Below are 19094 nucleotides of genomic sequence, written 5' to 3'. Positions count from 1 at the left end.
TTCTGTGCTTCCACTAGAGGGGACATGGGTTCAATCCCTAGTAGGGAACTAAGATCCCACATGCTGTGTGGCCACATTTCACACCCCAACCCCAACCCACCAAAGGCAACTCAAAGGAAACCTGGCTCTATTTCTACAGTTAAATCATTAAAACTATTAGTATAGTCTGAATGTTTTATCTGAGTCACCAATGGGTTTTACCAATTTCACATGGATAGTGTCACCAGAATCAGTAAGTTTACATTTCTAACACCAAAGACACTTGGAGAATATCTTATTTTAGCTGCTTTGCAAAAGCCCCTTTCTGTTTTTCCAATCACTTAGACCATAGTGGGCAAGTGCAGGAGGCAGGAAACCAGGAGCTGTTGTACCATCAGCAAGATGTTGTGGGAAAGTGATTTCACTTTATGAAATTAAAATGATGTCCAGTAAAACCAAGCTATAAAGCCCAGGATTTATAAGGAACCAGGCCAGGGTTTGTCTCTGATGACACAACAACTTGTTAGACACTTGCTCCTGTATCTGTCTCCACACATCAAACTCAACATGATCAACACCTAATGCCCCACACAAAAGAGCCACTTTCTCTGACTTTCCCACTCTATTTCTTTCCCAGGATCATAGGCACAACTATCTACCTTACTTCCTGCTTTCCCTGAGTCCAGCATGCTGCAAGCCCTTAAGACTATACTCTTGAAATGTTTCATGGCTCAATCCCTCATTTTAAGGTCCACATGCACTACCTGAGTGTCAGGCTGCATTATCTTTTAAAAAACAAAATAAAACAAACTTGTTCCTTAATCATAATCAGTGCAAATGAATTTGAAAAGTAAATATAGCTATACTCTAAAAGTCTGATAAAACCATTCTTAAGATGTTAATGTATTTACTTTCTAGAATTGCATATGTGTTCTTAAAGACACAAATTCACATATTTAAACAAAATAAGAAGAGTATGAACATACTGTTACAATGCATTTTCATTTAGTATTTCATAAAAATATTTTAAATGGCTATATAATATTACAGTATATGTGATAGTTGAACAAATATTCTCAGTTCAGTTCAGTCACTCAGTCATGTCTAACTCTTTGCCAGCCCATGGACTGCAGCACAACAGGATTCCCTGTTCATCACAAACTCCTGGAACTTGCTCAAACTCATATCCATCAAGATAATGCTGAAATCCAGCCACCTCACCCTCTTTTGTCCCTTTCTCTTCCTGCCTTCAATCTTTCTCAGCATCAGTTTGTTTGTTTGTTTTTTTCTAATAGTCAGTTCTTTACATCAGGTGGCCAAGGTATTAGACCTTCAGTTTCAGCATCAGTCCTTCCAATGAATATTCAGGACTGATTTCCATTAGGATTGACTGGTTTGATCTCTGTGCAGTTCAGGGAACTCTCAAGAGTCTTCTCCAACGCCACAGTTCAAAAGCATCAATTCTTCGGTGCTCAGCCTTCTTCACAGTCCAACTCTCACATCCATACATGACTACTGGAAAAACCATAGCCTTGACTAGATGGACATTAGTTGGCAAAATAATGTCTCTTCTTTTGAATATGCTATCTAGGTTGGTCATAACTTTTCTTCCAAGCAGTAAGCATCTTTTAATTTCATGGCTGCAATCACCATCTGCAGTGATTTTGGAGCCCCCCAAAAATAAAGTCTGACACTGTTTCCACTGTTTCCCCATCTATTTCCCATGAAGTGATGGGACTGGATGCCATAATCTTCATTTTCTGAATGTTAGGCTTTAAGCCAACTTTTTCACTCTCCTCTTTCACTTTAGATTACCTTAAAGGAAACCAGTCCTGAACATTCATTGGAAGGACTGATGCTGAAACTCCAATATTTTGGCCACCTGATGCCAAGAGCTGACTCAATTGAAAAGACCCTGATGCTGGGGAAGATTGAAGATGGGAGGAGAAGTGGATGAAAGAGGATGAGATGGTTGGATGGCATCACTGACTCGGTGGACATGCATTTGAATAAACTCCGGGAGTTAGTGATGGACAGGGAGGCCTGGCATGCTGTGGTCCATGGGGTCACAAAGAGCTGGACACAACTGAGCAACTGATCTGAACTGAACTGAGATTAGAAAGACCTGCATCAGCAAAGTAATGTCTCTGCTTTTTAATATGTTGTCTAGGTTGGTCATAGCTTTTCTTCCAAGGATCAAGTGTCTTTTAATGTAATGGCTACAATCACCATCTGCAGTGGTTTTGGAGCCCAAGAAAGTAAAGTCTGTCATTGTTTCCATTGTTTCCCCATTTATTTGCCATGAAGTGATAGGACCAGATGTCAAGATCTTCGTTTTTTGAATGTTGAGTTTTAAGCCAGCTTTTTCACTCTCCTCTTTCACTTTCATCAAGAAGCTCTTCAGTTCCTCTTAGATTTCTGCCACAGGGTGGTGTCATCTGCATATCAGAGGTTATTGATATTTCTCCTGGCAGTCTGGATTCCAGCTTGTGCTTCATCCAGCCCAGCATTTTACATGATGTTCTCTGCATAGAAGCTAAATGTGCAGGGTGACATTATACAGCCTTGACATACTCCTTTCCCAATTTGGAACCAGTCTATTGTTCCATGTCCAGTTCTAACTGTTGTTTCTTGACCTGTATATAGATTTCTCAGGAAGTAGATAAAGTGGTCTGGTATTCCCATTTGTTTAAGAATTTTCCACATTTTGTTGTGATCCACACAGTCAAAGTCTTTGGCCTACTCAAAAAAGCAGAAATAGATGTTTTTCTGGAACTCTCTTGCTTTTTTGATGATCCAAAAGATGTTGGCAATTTGATCTCTGGTTCCTTTGCCTTTTCTAAATCCAGTTTCAACATTTGGAAGTTCTCAGTTCATGTACTGTTGAAGCTTAGCTTGGAGAATTTTGAGCATTACTTTACTAGCGTGTGAGATGAGTGCAATTGTGCAGTAGACTGAACATTCTTTGATATTTCCCTTCTTTGGGATTGGATTGAAAACTGACATTTTCCAGTCCTGTGGCCAGTGCTGTTTTCCAAATTTGTTGGCATATTGAGTTAGCACTTTAATAGCATCATCTTTTAGGATTTGAAATAGCTCAACTGAAATTCCATCACCTCCACTAACTTTGTTCATAGTGATGCTTCCTAAGCCCACTTGACTTCACATTTCAGGATGTCTGGCTCTAGGTGAGTGATCACACCATCATGGTTATCTGGGTCACAAAGATCTTTTTTGTATAGTTCTTCTGGTATTCTTGCCACCTCTTCTTAATATCTTCTGCTTCTGTTAGGTCTATACAGTTTCTGTCCTTTATTTTGCCCATATTTGCATGAAATATTCCCTTGGTGTCTCTAGTTTTCTTGAAGAGATCTTTCCCATTCTATTGTTTTCCTCTATTTCTTTGCTTGATCACTGAGGAAGGCTTTCTTATCTCTCCTTGCTATTCTTTGGAACTCCGTATTCAAATGGGTATATCTTTCCTTTTCTCCTTTGCCTTTCACTTCTCTTCTTTTCTCAACTATTTGTTAAGGCCTCCTCAGACAACCATTTTGCCTTTTTGCATTTCTTTTTCTTGGGGATGGTCTTTATCACTGCCTCCTGTACAATGTCACGAACCTCTGTTCATAGCTCTTCAGGCACTCTATCAGGTCTAATCCCTTGAATCTATTTGTCACTTCCACTGTATAATCATAAGGGATTTGATTTAGATCATACCTGAATGGTCCAGTGGTTTTCCCTACTTTCTTCAATTTCAGTCTGAATTTGGCAACAAGGCATTCATGATCTGAGCTACTGTCAGCTCCTGGTCTTGTTATTGCTGACTGTATACAGCTTCTCCATCTTCGACTGCAGAGACTATAATCAATCTGATATTGATATTGACCATCTGGTGATGCCCATATGTAGAGTCGTCTATTGTGCTGTTTGAAGAGGGTGTTTGCTGTGACCAGTGGTGGATATTTAGTGTCTAAATATTTTGCTATTATAAATAACTCTGTGTTAAATATCCTTGAAGTTAATCTTTGCAAACAATCTCAGTTATTTGCTACAGATAAGTTCTCAGATGTGGAATTGCTGAGAATATGTACATTTTTAGAGGAAACTGTTAAGTATTGCCAACGTAGTCCTCCAGAAATACCATTTCCTACTTTCATCCATTTCCCTGTAAATTCGCAAACCTCAGTGTTACAGCTTTGTTTTAATTGACATTACCTTGATTCCAAAAAGCAGAGTCATTTTCCCAGGACATCTTATTGGAGGTTCCCTGCCCCACCCCTCCACCTGTCCACTCTGGTCCATGTGTACTCACTTCTCAGATTAAATTCCCAAAGGTCAGCTCTGTGTCATTCTGCCCCAGGACTTCTCTTCTACAAAACTGTCCCAACTGACCTCTCCATCCTTCATGTTCATAAGTCAGCTTCCTTGGGGTCACTAAGAAATTTTGAGGGTTGAATGAGAAAATACGTCCTGTCTTTGCTTATGCTGGTCTCACCTCCCAGAATGCCTTTCACACGCATTTCCACCTGCTGAAACCCTAACCATACATCACTAAGTCTGTCTCACATGCCTAATCCTTCAGAAATGCTCTCCCTGTCCTCCCGTGTGCTTATCCCAATACTAACAGACATTATCTTTTCCTAAACGTCTGTAAAAATTCTGACTGCCTTCTAGCTTATAAAATGAATATAGCCATTTTCTTCTTTCTTCAACTGGACTGTATATGTTGACAGCAGTATGTGTATTGGACTTGACTTTGTCTTATTTGTATTACCTGTGGAATCCTGAGACAAAGAAGTTTCCATAGGAAGCTGAGATTTTTAATCAGGCCATAGAAATTTATGGAAGATCTATTATCATATTATTTAAGAATATGATAAGCTGGACAAAGACAAACATAGCAGATGAATCCCATATCCATGAATACAACTTCAAATGGCCAACACCTCATTCTCATGGGACAGACAACAACTTTCACTATGTAAGTGGTTATGATCATTTTATACAGTATGCAAACTACAACCATCATTGTCCAAGCATTTACTCTGATCCCTGTGCTGGGTGCTATACATGTCTTATCTTGTTTAAGTCATACAACAAGTCAATGTTAGGTCTTATTGATTCCATTTTTCAAAAGAGAAAAGTAAATCTTAATTAGTTTGGCTGAAATTTTAGAGTCCATTAAGTCATAGGATGAGAGTCAAACCCACGCCTATCAGCCTCGTTTCTGTTCTGCTGATGAACTCTTTAAACCTGGATGGCCTGGTATCTTATCATGTCTCTGTGTAGCTAAAACAGAAAAAGTGGGGAGAGGTATAGCTGCAGTTATAGGAACAGGCTTACCCTAGAGATCCTGTGGCCAGAGAGTTGGAGCATGATGTGGACATGGGTACATATAACATGGTGAGTGGGACAAGAGGGATGACATCCCTGAGCAGAGAGAGTACTTGAGGTCAGCTGGGCTGACTGTCAGCAGGAAGAACCAGCACCTACAGCCGGGCTGGAAGAGAACCTGCAGCTAAGTGGGGCAACGGTTCCTGGGAAATGAGCCAAAGAGACCTCATGGCCGGCTCAGGGAGCAAGGCTCCTTATTGATCCTATCAGGTGGTGAAAGAGCTGCATATACGCTGCTGCGCTGGCTCTCTGACTCCATGTCCAGGCAGGGCTGATTTTGTGGGAAATCCTTCCAGTCCCTGCAGGAGGCTGGTGTGGGGAAGGTGGGAGCAGGATGAAAACTGCCTGTGATGAGTACAGACTCCACTGAGAGGATGCAAAGAAATACAGTAGAATCACACAGAGTTGAGTTATAATGTAAAGGTAAAATTTGAAAAATATGAAAATACATAAATCTATAGGGTAAGTGGCACAGAACTTTCTAGAGCCTCATGTTCAGTCATAACAGGGCTTGGGTAACTCTTGAGCTCAATTTCAAACTATCAAAGGACATTTAATGGAAATCACAGGTTATCACTTATCAGAAATGCCTATGAGAGAGAAAGGACTTCACCAGGAGGTCACGTTCAAATGCAGTGCTGAGTCAAGAGGTCTGAGTAGGCCTGAGACTCTGCATTTCTAAGAAGCTCCAAGGTGATGCAGGTGCTGCTGGCCCTGACACCACAGTGGGAGTCACAAGGAATGAGGAAGCTGGCAGGAGAAGTGGGACAATCTGGGAGTGAGGGGAGGGGTTGCTGAGGAGATACTATGTAAAAAAGGAGAAAATGTGGGAAACTAATATTTTTGCACATTACAGCAAGATCTACCAAGCATCTCTAAAAGTGTATTATACAAGTGAGACCTCTGAGCAAGAAAACCAATCTATCTCGAGAGCTGGAAAATGCTTTAAAATGGCCCAGAACTCTAAAATCATTATATCAATCAAAAAACCATCTAAATGAAAAATGCAGACAATGTTCAGAATCTAACCAGGAAGATTAAGGTGCTATTTATCTGATTTTAGGTCTTTATTTTTACTTGCTATTTCCTCCATGAATTAGAATCCCATGTAGAACCTACTACACTTTCCTATTGACTCTAATGTTCAGGAATCAGGACAGCAGAGGAAACATTGCAAAGAGAATAAAGTCCCATTTCTGCTGGGCAGGCTCACTCCCACATCCTCCAGAGCAGCCCTTTTCAATCAAATCCAACACCAAAGGGGTGACCCAGAGTGATGGGGTAAAGCAGGTTAGTAGGAGAGGGAATCTGGGATGTTCACAGGTAGAATAGAATGATTTCATGAACACACTGCCCAGGCATCATCTCCAAACACAGAAATTAAGCTAATGGTGATACAGCAAGTGGACCAAGTCAGATATTAAAGTCAAGTTACCACAGCTATTAATTCAGTTTCCAAATTAAATTTGCCCTCAAACATTACATGTGTACACCTATGGCAGATTCATGTTGATGTATGGCAAAAACAATACAATACTGTAAAGTAATTAGCCTCCAATTAAAATAAATAAATTTATATTTTTTAAAAGAATCTCAATAATCCTATTTTTGCAGATTTTAAGAAGGTAGAATAGAATCTATTATGTTCTTCAGTTGTACTACAGTTTCTTAAATAATTCCTATTTTACCGCTTTGGGGAAAATTTAAGACAAGTGCAAGTTAACAGAATCACATTTACAACAGGAAATCTGACAGACACATTGTCTGAGAGTAAGCTAACATCACCTACAGTGCTCTCAGGGACAGGATTGTATCAAGAGCAGTGGTTAATGTTTTCCCAAGAAAACAGTCCTCAGCCTCTTCCTGATCTACAGTGGAATTGGAAATAATTATAAGTCACCTTTAGTGCTACAACTAACTAAAGCTGCTCCCTGGGTATCAATTTGGCAATAAGTTGAATATTTATTTTCATGTTACAAGGGTATCATTGATTAAATTACAGCTATAGTCAACTAGGGGGGTGGTGGTGGAAAGCGTTAAAGAGCAGTTCTTTCAGTTGTTTACACAGTAGCCTTGTGTGTATGTTCTGGTTACTTGCTGCTCACACCTGTGTGTTACTCACCCTCACAGACAGCAGTCCCTGGGGACCCTCTCTATGCCCTGTAGAATGCCACCATCTTGGGAACCAAGATGAAAATAAGATACTCCTTGATTTCATGAAGCCTGAAGGTACTGTGAGATACAGACCTCAAATTACAAAGCAAGACACAGATGCTATCTTACATGTTAATTGTGATAAAGTTAACATAACATAAAATTACTTCACCATTTTTAAGTGGGCAGTTTAATGTTCAATACATCTACTTGGTGTGCAATGAGAATCTTTTGTATGCCTTGTAAAACTGAAATTCTATACCCATTAAACAAATAACTCCCTATTCCAGCTCCCCAAGTCCCCACCAGGCTCCCTGGGATTCTCCAGGCAAAAACACTGGAGTGCGTTGCCATATCCTTCTCCATTTAAGGTGAAGATGAAGGTAAAAGTCACTCATTGAGTATTTAACTGTAAGGATTGAGTTCCTTCCAACTTTCGGGGGCTATGAACATAGGTGTACTGCGAATGCTGTTAAAAGAAGAAGCTGGTTTTAGAAAAGGCAGAGGAACCAGAGATCAAATTGCCAACATCCTCTGGATCAAAGAAAAAGCAAGAGAGCTCCAGAAAAACATCTAGATCTGCTTTATTGACTATGCCAAAGCCTTTGACTGTGTGGATCACAATAAACTGTGGAAAATTCTGAAAGAGATGGGAATACCAGACCATCTGATCTGCCTTTTGAGAAACCTATATGCAGGTCAGGAAGCAACAGTTCGAACTAGACATGAAACAACAGACTGGTTCCAAATAGGAAAAGGAGTACGTCAAGGCTGTATATTGTCACCCTGCTTATTTAACCTATATGCAGAGGACATCATGAGAAACGCTGGACTGGAAGAAACACAAGCTGGAAACAAGATTGCCGGGAGAAATATCAACAACCTCAGATATGCAGATGACACCACCCTTATGGCAGAAAGTGAAGAGGAACTAAAGACTCTCTTGATGAAAATGAAAGAGGAGAGTGAAAAAGTTGGCTTAAAGCTCAACATTCAGAAAATGAAGATCATGACATCTGGTCCCATCACTTCATGGGAAATAGATGGGGAAACAGTGGAAACAATGTCAGACTTTAGTTTTGGGGGCTCCAAAATCACTGCAGATGGTGACTGTAGCCATGAAATTAAAAGACACTTACTCCTAGGAAGGAAAGTTATGACCAACCTAGATAGCATATTCAAAAACAGAGACATTACTTTGCCGACTAAGGTCCGTCTAGTCAAGGCTATGGTTTTTCCAGTAGACATGTGTGGATGTGAGAGTTGGACTGTGAAGAAAGCTAAGTGCCAAAGAATTGGTGCTTTTGAACTGTGGTGTTGGAGAAGACTCTTGAGAGTCCATTGGACTGCAAGGAGATTCAATCTGTCTATCCTAAAGGAGATCAGTCCTGGGTGTTCATTGGAAGGACTGATGCTGAAGCAGAAACTCCAGTACTTTGGCCACCTCATGGGAAGAGTTGACTCATTGGAAAAGACTCTGATGCTGGGAGGGATTGGAGGCAGGAGGAGAAGGGGACGACAGAGGATGAGATGGCTGGATGGCATCATGGACTCGATGGACACGAATCTGAGTGAACTCTGGGAGTTGGTGATGGACAGGGAGGCCTGGCGTGCTGCAATTCATGGGGGTCACAAAGAGTCAGACACAAGTGAGTGACTGAACTGAACTGAAGGAAGAATTGAGAGTCTCAAAGATGCATTAGATTCAACTCAGAAAATGAGGAGACTTTTACCATCCAGATGATGGAGGGGATAGGTCTTTGAGGCAGAGGGCAGCATGTGCACACTGGAAGCTGGAAGGACATGGTGCTTTGGGAGAACCAACACACAACCTGAGTGTAGCAGTGTGTGTAAGTCAGGAGACATACTGACTACAGAGGGAGGTGAAGAGGAGCTTCCTACCAACTTGTCTGCTCTGGTTTATTTTCTTCTTCAAGACTCTGCCCTGGTTCAGGCCAAGGGCCTCAGTTCAGTTCAGTTTCATTCAGTCACTCATTCATGTCCAACTCTGTGACCCCATGGGCTGCAGCACACCAGGCTTCCCTGTCCACTGCCAACTCCTGGGTTTACTCAAACTCGTGTCCATTGAGTCGGTGATGCAATCCAATCATCTCATCTTCTGTCATCCCCTTCTCCTCCTGCCCTCAATCTTTCCCAGCATCAGGGTCTTTTCTAAGGAGTCAGTTCTTTGCATCAGGTGGCCAAAGTATTGGAGTTTCTGCTTCAGCATCAGTCCTTCCAATGAATATTCAGGACTCATTTCCTTTAGGATGGACTGGTTGGAACTCCTTGCAGTCCAAGGGACTCTCAAGAGTTTTCTCCAACACCACAGTTCAAAAGCATCAATTCTTCGGCACTCAGCTTTCTTTATAGTCCAACTCTCACATACATACCTGACTACTGGAAAAACAATAGCTTTGACTAGATGGACCTTTGTTGGCAAAGTAATGTCTCTGCTTTTCAATATGCTGTCTAGTTTGGTCATAACTTTCCTTCCTAGGAATAAGCATCTTTTAATTTCATGGCTGCAATCACTATCTGAAGTGAGTTTAGAGCCCAGAAAAATAAAGTCAGCCACTCTTCACTGTTTCCCCATCTATTTGCCATGAAGTGATGGGACCAGATGCCATGACCTTTGTTTTCTGAATGTTGAGCTTTAAGCCAACTTTTTCACTCTCTTTTTTCACTTTCATCAAGAGGCTCTTTAGTTTTTCTTTGTTTTCTGCCATAAGGGTAGTATCATCTGCATATCTGAGGTTATTGATATTTCTCCTAGCAATCTTGATTGCAGCTTGTGCTTCATCCAGCCTCAAGCTGAGTATAAAAGAACAGAAGCAGACATGGACACTGGCAGGTCCAGGTCACAAGCCTCTCTGCCATCTCCCATGTGGATCTTCCCTGCTCTCTTCAATTTTATTTTAACTTTGAGCAAATCTCTATGACCTGCCTTCATCAGAGGCCCTGGTTTCTCAGCCCTGACTGAGTCGTGATTCTGGGCTCTACTCTAGTAACAACAAGCTCACCCCACAGCCCTTGCTGGAGTGGACTTGGGGCTGTGTTCCAGTTCCAGCAGCAGCTCGCCCAGGCCAGTAAGGATCAGATCTGTGTAAAGAAAGAAACAGTCTGTTGGGCAAGGGCAGGGGAATGACAGCTCAGCGTGAGTGAGTGGAGGACAAGTCTACAGAAAAGGCCAAGGGACAGAGGAGCAGGTGGCAACCAGAGGACATCATGGGAGGAAGAGAAGATTTCAGAAATAGAAAAAAAGAAAAGATGGAAAGGAGATATTGGAATGTCAGGGACAGGGATCTAAGACTGACTTCCCAGACTTCTTATGAATAATCATTTGTTACATATAGCGTCATGGTCAGGTTAAAATTGAGCCCAGGAGACCAGGGCCCACCAACCACCATGAAGGCACTCACAACATGGGATAAAAAATGCTGGTATCTGCATTCCATGGTCAGTTTCCAAGAAAGGTTCACCTACATTTCACTGATCTAATCTGCATTCATTAGGAACAGAGTCCCCCTGACACAATGACAAGGAAGCCAAGAGCAGATGTGGTGCTAAACCTTTAGCTGGATTTAAAGAGTCAAATGGCTTAAACAAACCTTTTCTCTTGGGTCAGTGAGTGCTCCCAGGTCCATCAATACCAGAGGCCCAGACAAGCTGTACCTGAAGTTAATATTATCAAAAACAATGTTTCCTTCAGGGGGCCAGTATGGTGGTGGACGAAACTCATATTCCCAGGATGCTTCTTCCTCAAGGTCTGTATATTCAATCACTCTTTCTACTGAAATCATCTGAAACATATGACATCACATGAGTTAGTGCCAGAAGGTCTTGTTTATGGATATTCAGAGACTGGAAATGAGACATTTTGCTTTTATATGGCTTATATCTACTTTTATGTGGTTCAGAATTTCCCAGGTCTTAGTATCCACAAAGGACAGAAGTAGGAGTTTGATGAGGCCTTGGATGATTTGCATATCTGTTCATCATCTTTAACATTTTTACTTACAGCTACTTCCTTCACCTTTTATTAACACTAAAAGAATTACAGAAATGAATGGCAAGATTTTATTGATGTGCTTTTTACACTTGAATGAAAGCAAGAGCATTTTGTCAAAGAAAAGAATATTTATGGACATCAATCAGTGATATGTGGCTACAGAAAGGCCACATGTTATAGATAATAGAACTGGATGGTCATCAAACCTCCATGTAATTATTATTTTCTATTCTATTAGAAGAGAGAAATGGAAATGTTTCATTATTATTGTTTTTCTTCCTTTAGGAGAACCTGAAAATATTCAAAAATGTATACTTTATATATTGGCTAAGGCCTCCTAAACAACCATGACTCCACATCTTTGAGAGCACATTCTGAGAGGGAGCTTATCCTACCAGAGAGATGGGCCACCAGCAAATGCAGGTGTTCAACACATATAAGGATAAAAAAAAAAAAAGAAAGAAAGAAATACATATAAGGATAAATGATAAAATGGGGGAGGTGCAGAATAGAGGAACATATTAATTAAAGAAACCTCAAAAAACTTAATTTGTTATTTTAAACAATATGAGAAATCACCCATTAAGAAATAAAGATAAGCTGCTAAGAAATTAGATTCTCTCCAGGATTTCAGAACCTCCCTCCTACAGAGACATTTATTGTATTTGAGGGCAGCTTGTGACAAATATAAAACCTTCTGACATGGCACACATAAGACTGAGAAAAGATGTATATAGTTTATTTTACATTAACTTTAAGCAGATGGAGAAGAATGTTGAAAAACTTTGTTAACTATGATGTAAAACTAATAGTTTTATTATTTTACATAAGAATTCCTTTTATGCCATTTAACAGCAAGAAGACTTGAAAATGCTAAGAATGGAAAGATAAACATCACCATATTCTCCACTTCAGCACTTTGCCTGACGCACCACTGGAACATCCCTGTGAGTGTGAGGGTGAGAGACAGCACCAGGCCAACCTCCCCGAGATCCAAAGCTAAATGAGGAAGAAGAGGAATGATGTCAGTCTCCTTCTCAACCCCTCACACATCTCCTGTCACTTTATGAAGAAGACTCCTTTATTTTTATAAGTTTTAATGGAGTATAGTTGATTTACAAAGTTGTGTTAGTTTCAGGTGTACAGTAATGTGAATTAGCTGTAAGCAGGATGGCTCAGACGGTAAAGTGTCTGCCTACAATGTGGGAGACCCGGGTTCGATCCCTGTGTCAGGAAGTTCCCCTGGAGAAGGAAATGGCAATCCACTCCAGTATTCTTGCCTGGAGAATCCCATGGATAGAGGAGCCTAGTGGGCTATAGTTCATGGGGTCGCAAAGAGTCGGACACAACTGAGGGATTCACTTTCACTTTCATATATATATATATATATATATATATATTCCACTCTTTTAAAGCTATTTTCCCATATATGTCATTACAGAGTATCAAGTAGAGTTCCCTTTGCAATACAGAAGGTCCTTTTTAGTTATCTACTTTATATATAGTACTGAGAAGACTCCTTTATAATTTTTAAATCATGTGGATGTAATGATAGTATTACTCATAATATTACTTCTCTGGATTGAGATAACAATACAGTTAAAAAAAAAAAAAAAACACCATGAAGGACTTCCCTGGTGGTCCAATAACTAAGACTCCAAGCTCCCACTCAGGGGGCTTGGGTTCAATCTCTGGTTAGGGAACTAGATTCCACATTCTACAACTGACAGCTCACATGCTGCAACTAAAGTCCTGCCTGTCACAACTGAGACTGAAGATCGCACGTGTCCTAACTAAGACCCAGTGAGGCCAAATGAAAAGTAAATTTTAAAAATATTATGAATTTAGAAAGAATTAACAATGTTGTTATTATTCAGTCACTAAGTTGTGTCTGACTCTTTGCGATGCCATGGACTGCAGCACACCAGGCTTCCCTGTCCTTCACTATCTTCCAGGGCTTGCTCAAACTCATGTCCATCGAATTGGTGATGCCATCCAACCATCTCATCCTCTGTTGTCCCCTTTTCCTCCTGCCTTCAATCTTTCCCAGCATCAGGGTCTTTTCTAATGAGTTAGCTCTTCGTGTCAAGTGGCCAAAGTATTGGAGCTTCAGCTTAATCATCAGTCCTTTTGAGACAGTCATTTCCTAGGCAGGTTGATAAGAAGTCTAGGGGTCCCCAAGGAGAGAGGGGTCTGGAATTCTCATGGAGGAAGAAAGGACAAACTTTTTTTTCCTCTACATTCCTTAGGATTTTATAACCATAATGTATTCTGCTTGAGGACAGTCTCTGGAAAAAACCTTCTGGTTAATCCTATTATTTTAAAATGTAAATTATGGGCGTAGATCTGGTGAGGTCTTTTTTTTTTTTTTTTTTCAATTCTTACATGACAGTAAGGTGAGGTCTTTATAACCTCCAGACATTCTTTTGATTCACTGTAACAACTAATTAGAGAGTATATAACTCCATGGCTAACACTAGCAAGGTGGTACTCTTTCTGCCCCCTTCTGATGCCTATGTCAGAAGCTTTCTCTATCTCCTTTATACTTTAATAAAACTTTATTACACAAAAGCTCTGAGTGATCAAGCCTCATCTCTGGCCCCAGATTGAATTCTCCTCTGGAGGCCAAGAATCCTGGCATCTTTTTGTGGTTCAGAAACAACCTTTCACTTTCAATGAATATTCAGGACTGATTTCCTTTAGAACTGACTGGTTTGATCTCCTTGCAGTCCAAAGGACTCTGAAGAGTCTTCTCTAGCACCACAATTAAAAAGTATAAATTCTTTGGCAGTCAGCCTTCTTTCTATTAGTGGAATATTTTATTACTACAGACTCTCAGTCTGTTCACTCTCTGACATTACAGTGGTATCATCTCATATTTAGGGTTATTGATATTTCTCCTGGAAATCCTGATTCCAGCTTGCGAGTCATCCAGCCCAGAATTACATATAATGTATTCTGCATATAAGTTAAATAAGTAGGGTAACAATATACAGCCTTGTTGTACTTCTTTCCAATTTGGAACCAGTCCATTGTTCCATGTCTGGTACTAATTGTTGCTCTTCACTAGAATATAGGTTTTTCAGGAGACAGGTAAAGTGGTCTGGTATTCCTATCTCTTTCAGAATTTTCAAGTTTGTTGTGATCCACACCATCAAAGGCTTTTTTATTTTTGTTTCTTTTGTAGTCAATGAAGCAGATTGTTTCCTGGAATTCTCTTGCTTTCTCTATGATCCATCAAATGTTGGCAATTTGATCTCTGGTTTCTCTGCCTTTTCTAAGCCCACTCTGTACATCTCGAAGTTTCCATTTCACGTACTGTTAAGTCTTCCTTGAAGGATTCTGATCATTACCTTACTAGCATGCGAAATGAGTGCAATTATATGGTAGTCTGAACATTCTTTGGCATTGCCCATCTTTGGGATTGGATAGAAAACTGACCATTTCCAGTCCTGGTGCCACTGCTAAGTTTTCCAAATGTGCTGATATATGAGTGCAGCACTTCAACAGCATCACCTTTTAGGATTTGAAATAACTCAGTTGGAATTCATCATCTCCACTAGCTTTATTAGTAGTAATGCTTTCAAAGGCCCACTTCACACTCTAGGAAGTCTGGATCTAGGTGAGTTACCATCCCATCATGGTTATCTGGGTCATTGAGATCTTTTCTGTACAGTTTTTCTGTGTATTATTGCCAGCTCTTCCTAATCTATCCTGCTTCTCATAGGTCTTTACCATTTCTGTCCTTTCTCCTATTAATCCCAACTGTACTGAGATATACTTAACAGTATTATATAGGTGAGGGTCATGTCATTAGTCAAGGGCATTCCTGGTGGTTCTGTTGGTAAAGAATCTGCCTGCAATGCAGGAGACCGAGGTCAATCCCTGGATCATGAAGATCACTCGGAGAAGGGAATGGCACAGCTCAATCCACTATTCTTGCCTGGAGAATTCCATGAACAGAGAAGCCTGGCAGGCAACAGTCCATGGGGTCACACAGAATCGGACACAACCGAGTGGCTTTCACTTTTACATGGCATTATTCATATTTTCGTTCTTACGGCTTCAATTTTCATTATATAATCCCACTTTCTACATCTAAAGTAGGTGCCTTTGCAACCACAAAAACAAGGCAATGGGTTCTAAGAGCCAGTGCTTTTAAATCTAAAGTATTACTCTCGTTGTTCCATTTTCAAAGACTGATTCAGGGTTATTGCTATGGAATAGTTAGGGATGGTGAATTCATGCCATGCACACCAACAGCTGCTCATCTGGTACCCACACAGCAGTGATGACACTATTCTTTGCTACAGAGAATCTTTCTCTCCCCAGTACACCAGACATTTACAACCAAGAGATCCAAGTAGCCCTAAAGTTAAACCTAAACTCTAAGCTACACAAAAAGCTTAACAGTAAATTTAGGTCTCTCCATCCACCTACAGGACACTACAGAAGGTCAGCTTACTATAGTTGTATGGACCTATGCCATTTAAAAAAGATAATAAGATGAAAGATCTCAACAAAGACCTACTATAAATAAAAAAAATAAACAAGCTACCCAAAGTAATCTACAGATTCAGTGAAATCCCTATCAAATTACCAGTGGCATTTTTCATAGAATTAGAACAAAAACTTTTACATTTTATATGGAAACACAAAATACCATCAAAAGCCAAAGCAATCTTGAGGAAAACAAAGAAGAAAAACAAAGCTGGGAGGAATCAATCTCCTTGTCTTCAGACTATACTACAAAGCTACAGTAATTGAAACAGTATGCTACTGGCACCAAAACCAGAACTATAGATCAACGGAACAGGACAGAAAGTCCAGAGATAAATCCATGCACCTGTGGTCATGTATGGCAAAGAAAGCAAGAATATACAATGGAAAAAGACAGTCTCTTCAATGAGTGGTGCTGGGAAAACTGGACTGCTATGTGTAAAAGAATAAAATTACAACACTCCCTAACACAAAACTAAACTCAAAATGGATAACAGACATACATGTAACACCAGACAATATAAACTCTTTGATGAAAACATAGGGAGAACTGGACTGCTATGTATAAAAGAATAAAATTAGAATACTCTCTAACACAAAAGTAAACTCAAATGGATTACAGACTTACATGTAACACCAAACAATATAAAACTCTTAGATGAAAACTTACGGAGAACACTTTCTGGCATGAATTGCAGCAAGATCTTTTTTGATCAACCTCTTAGAATAATGAAAGCGAAAGATAAACTAATGGGACCTCAGTTCAGTTCAGTTCAGTCGCTCAGTCATGTTCAACCCTTTGCGACCCCATGAATCACAACACACCAGGACTCCCTGTGCATCACCAACTCCCAGAGTTCACTCAGACTCACGTCCATCGAGTCAGTGATGCCATCTAGCCATCTCATCCTCTGTCGTCCCCTTCTCCTCCTGCCCCCAATTCCTCCCAGCATCAGAGTCTTTTCCAATGAGCCAACACTTCACATGAGGTGGCCCAAGTACCAGAGTTTCAGCTTTAGCATCATTCCTTCCAAAGAAATCCCAGGGCTGATCTCCTTCAGAATGGACTGATTCGATCTCAAGAGTCTTCTCCAACACCACAGTTCAAAAGCATCAATTCTTCGGCACTCAGCCTTCTTCACAGTCCAACTCTCACATTCATACATGACCGCAGGAAAAACCATAGCCATGACTAGACGGACCTTAGTCGGCAGAGTAATGTCTCTGTTTTTGAATATGCTATCAAGGTTGGTCATAACTTTTCTTCCAAGGAGTACGCGTCTTTTAATTTCATGGCTGCAGTCACCATCTACAGTGATTTTGGAGCCCCCCAAAATAAAGTCTGACACTGTTTCCACTGTTTCCCCGTCTATTTCCCATGAAGTGATGGGACCAGATGTCATGATCTTCGTTTTCTGAATGTTGAGCTTTAAGCCAACTTTTTCACTCTCCTCTTTCACTTTCATCAAGAGGCTTTTTAGTTCCTCTTCACTTTTTGCCATAAGGGTGGTGTCATCTGCATATCTGAAGTTATTGATATTCCTCCAGGCAATCTTGATTCCAGCTTGTGTTTCTTCCAGTCCAGCGTTTCTCAGGATGTACTCTGCATATAAGTCAAATAAGCAGGGTGACAATATACAGCCTTGACGTACTCCTTTTCCTATTTGGAACCAGTCTGTTGTTCCATATCCAGTTCTAACTGTTGCTTCCTGACCTCTATATAGGTTTCTCAAGAGGCAGGTCAGGTGGTCTGCTATTCCCATCACTCTCGGAATTTTCCACAGTTTATTGTGATTCACACAGTCAAAGGCTTTGGCATAGTCAATAAAGCAGATCTAGATGTTTTTCTGGAACTTTCTTGCTTTTTTAAAAATTTTTATTTTTACTTTATTTTACTTTACAATACTATATTGGTTTTACCATACATTGACATGAATCCATGATCCAGTGGATGTTGGCAATTTGATCCCTCATTCCTCTGCATTTTCTAAAACCAGCTTGAGGGTCAGGAAGTTCACGGTTCATGTATTGCTGAGGCCTGGCTTGGAGAATTTTGAGCATTACTTTACTAGTGTGTGAGATGAGTACAATTGTGTGGTAGTTTGAGCATTCTTTGGCATAGCCTTTCTTTGAGACTGGAATGAAAACTGACTTTTTCTAGTCCTGTGGCCACTGCTGACTTTCCCAAATTTGCTGGCATATTGAGTGCAGCACTTATATAGCATCATCTTTCTGGATTTGAAACAGCTCAACTGGAATTCCATCACCTCCACTAGCTTTGTTCATAGTGATGCTTTCTAAGGCCCACTTGACTTCACATTCCAGGATGTCTGGCTCTAGATTAGTGATCACACCATCATGATTATCTGGGTCGTGAAAATCTTTTTTGTACAGTTCTTCTGTGTATTCTTGCCACCTCTTCTGAATATCTTCTGCCTCTGTTAGGTCCATATCATTTCTGTCACTTATCGAGCCCATCTTTGCATGAAATGTTCCCTTGGTATCTCTAATTTTCTTGAAGAGTTCTCTTGTCTTTCCCATTCTGTTGTTTTCCTCTATCTCTTTGCATTGATTGCTGAAGAAGGCTTTCTTATCTCTTCTTGCTATTCTCTGGAACTCTGCATTCAGATGCTTATATATTTCCTTTTCTCCTTTGCTTTTCGCCTCTCTTCTTTTCACAGCTATTTGTAAGGCCTCCCCAGACAGACATTTTGCTTTTTTGCATTTCTTTTCCATGGGGATGGTCTTGATCCCTGTCTCCTGTACAATGTCACAAATCTCGTTCCATAGTTCATAAGGCACTCTATCTATCAGATCTAGGCCCTTAAATCTATTTCTCACTTCCATAAGGGATTTGATTTAGGTCATAACTGAATGATCTAGCGGTTTTCCCTACTTTCTTCAATTTGAGTCTGAATTTGGTAATAAGGAGTTCATGATCTGAGCCACAGTCACCTCCTGGTCTTGTTTTTGCTGACTCTATAGAGCTTCTCCATCTTTGGCTGCAAAGAATAGAATCAATCTGATTTCAGTTTTGACCGTCTGGTGATGTCTA

General features: G+C 40.4%; 1 protein-coding gene across 1 annotated transcript in view; it reads right to left on the bottom strand.

The window, feature by feature from the left end:
- LOC108637249 (multidrug resistance-associated protein 4-like) overlaps nucleotides 1-19094 on the bottom strand; it is a 121177-nt gene that overhangs the window by 48542 nt on the left and 53541 nt on the right. The window contains 2 exon segments of the mRNA XM_018056291.1: nucleotides 11139-11330; nucleotides 12438-12538. Of these exon segments, the coding sequence (XP_017911780.1) occupies nucleotides 11139-11330; nucleotides 12438-12538 (293 nt within the window).

This window comes from Capra hircus, chromosome 12 (genome assembly GCF_001704415.2).
Source record: "Capra hircus breed San Clemente chromosome 12, ASM170441v1, whole genome shotgun sequence".
NCBI classification, from domain to species: Eukaryota; Metazoa; Chordata; class Mammalia; order Artiodactyla; family Bovidae; genus Capra; species Capra hircus.
This window is presented reverse-complemented; position numbering and strand designations above follow the sequence as displayed.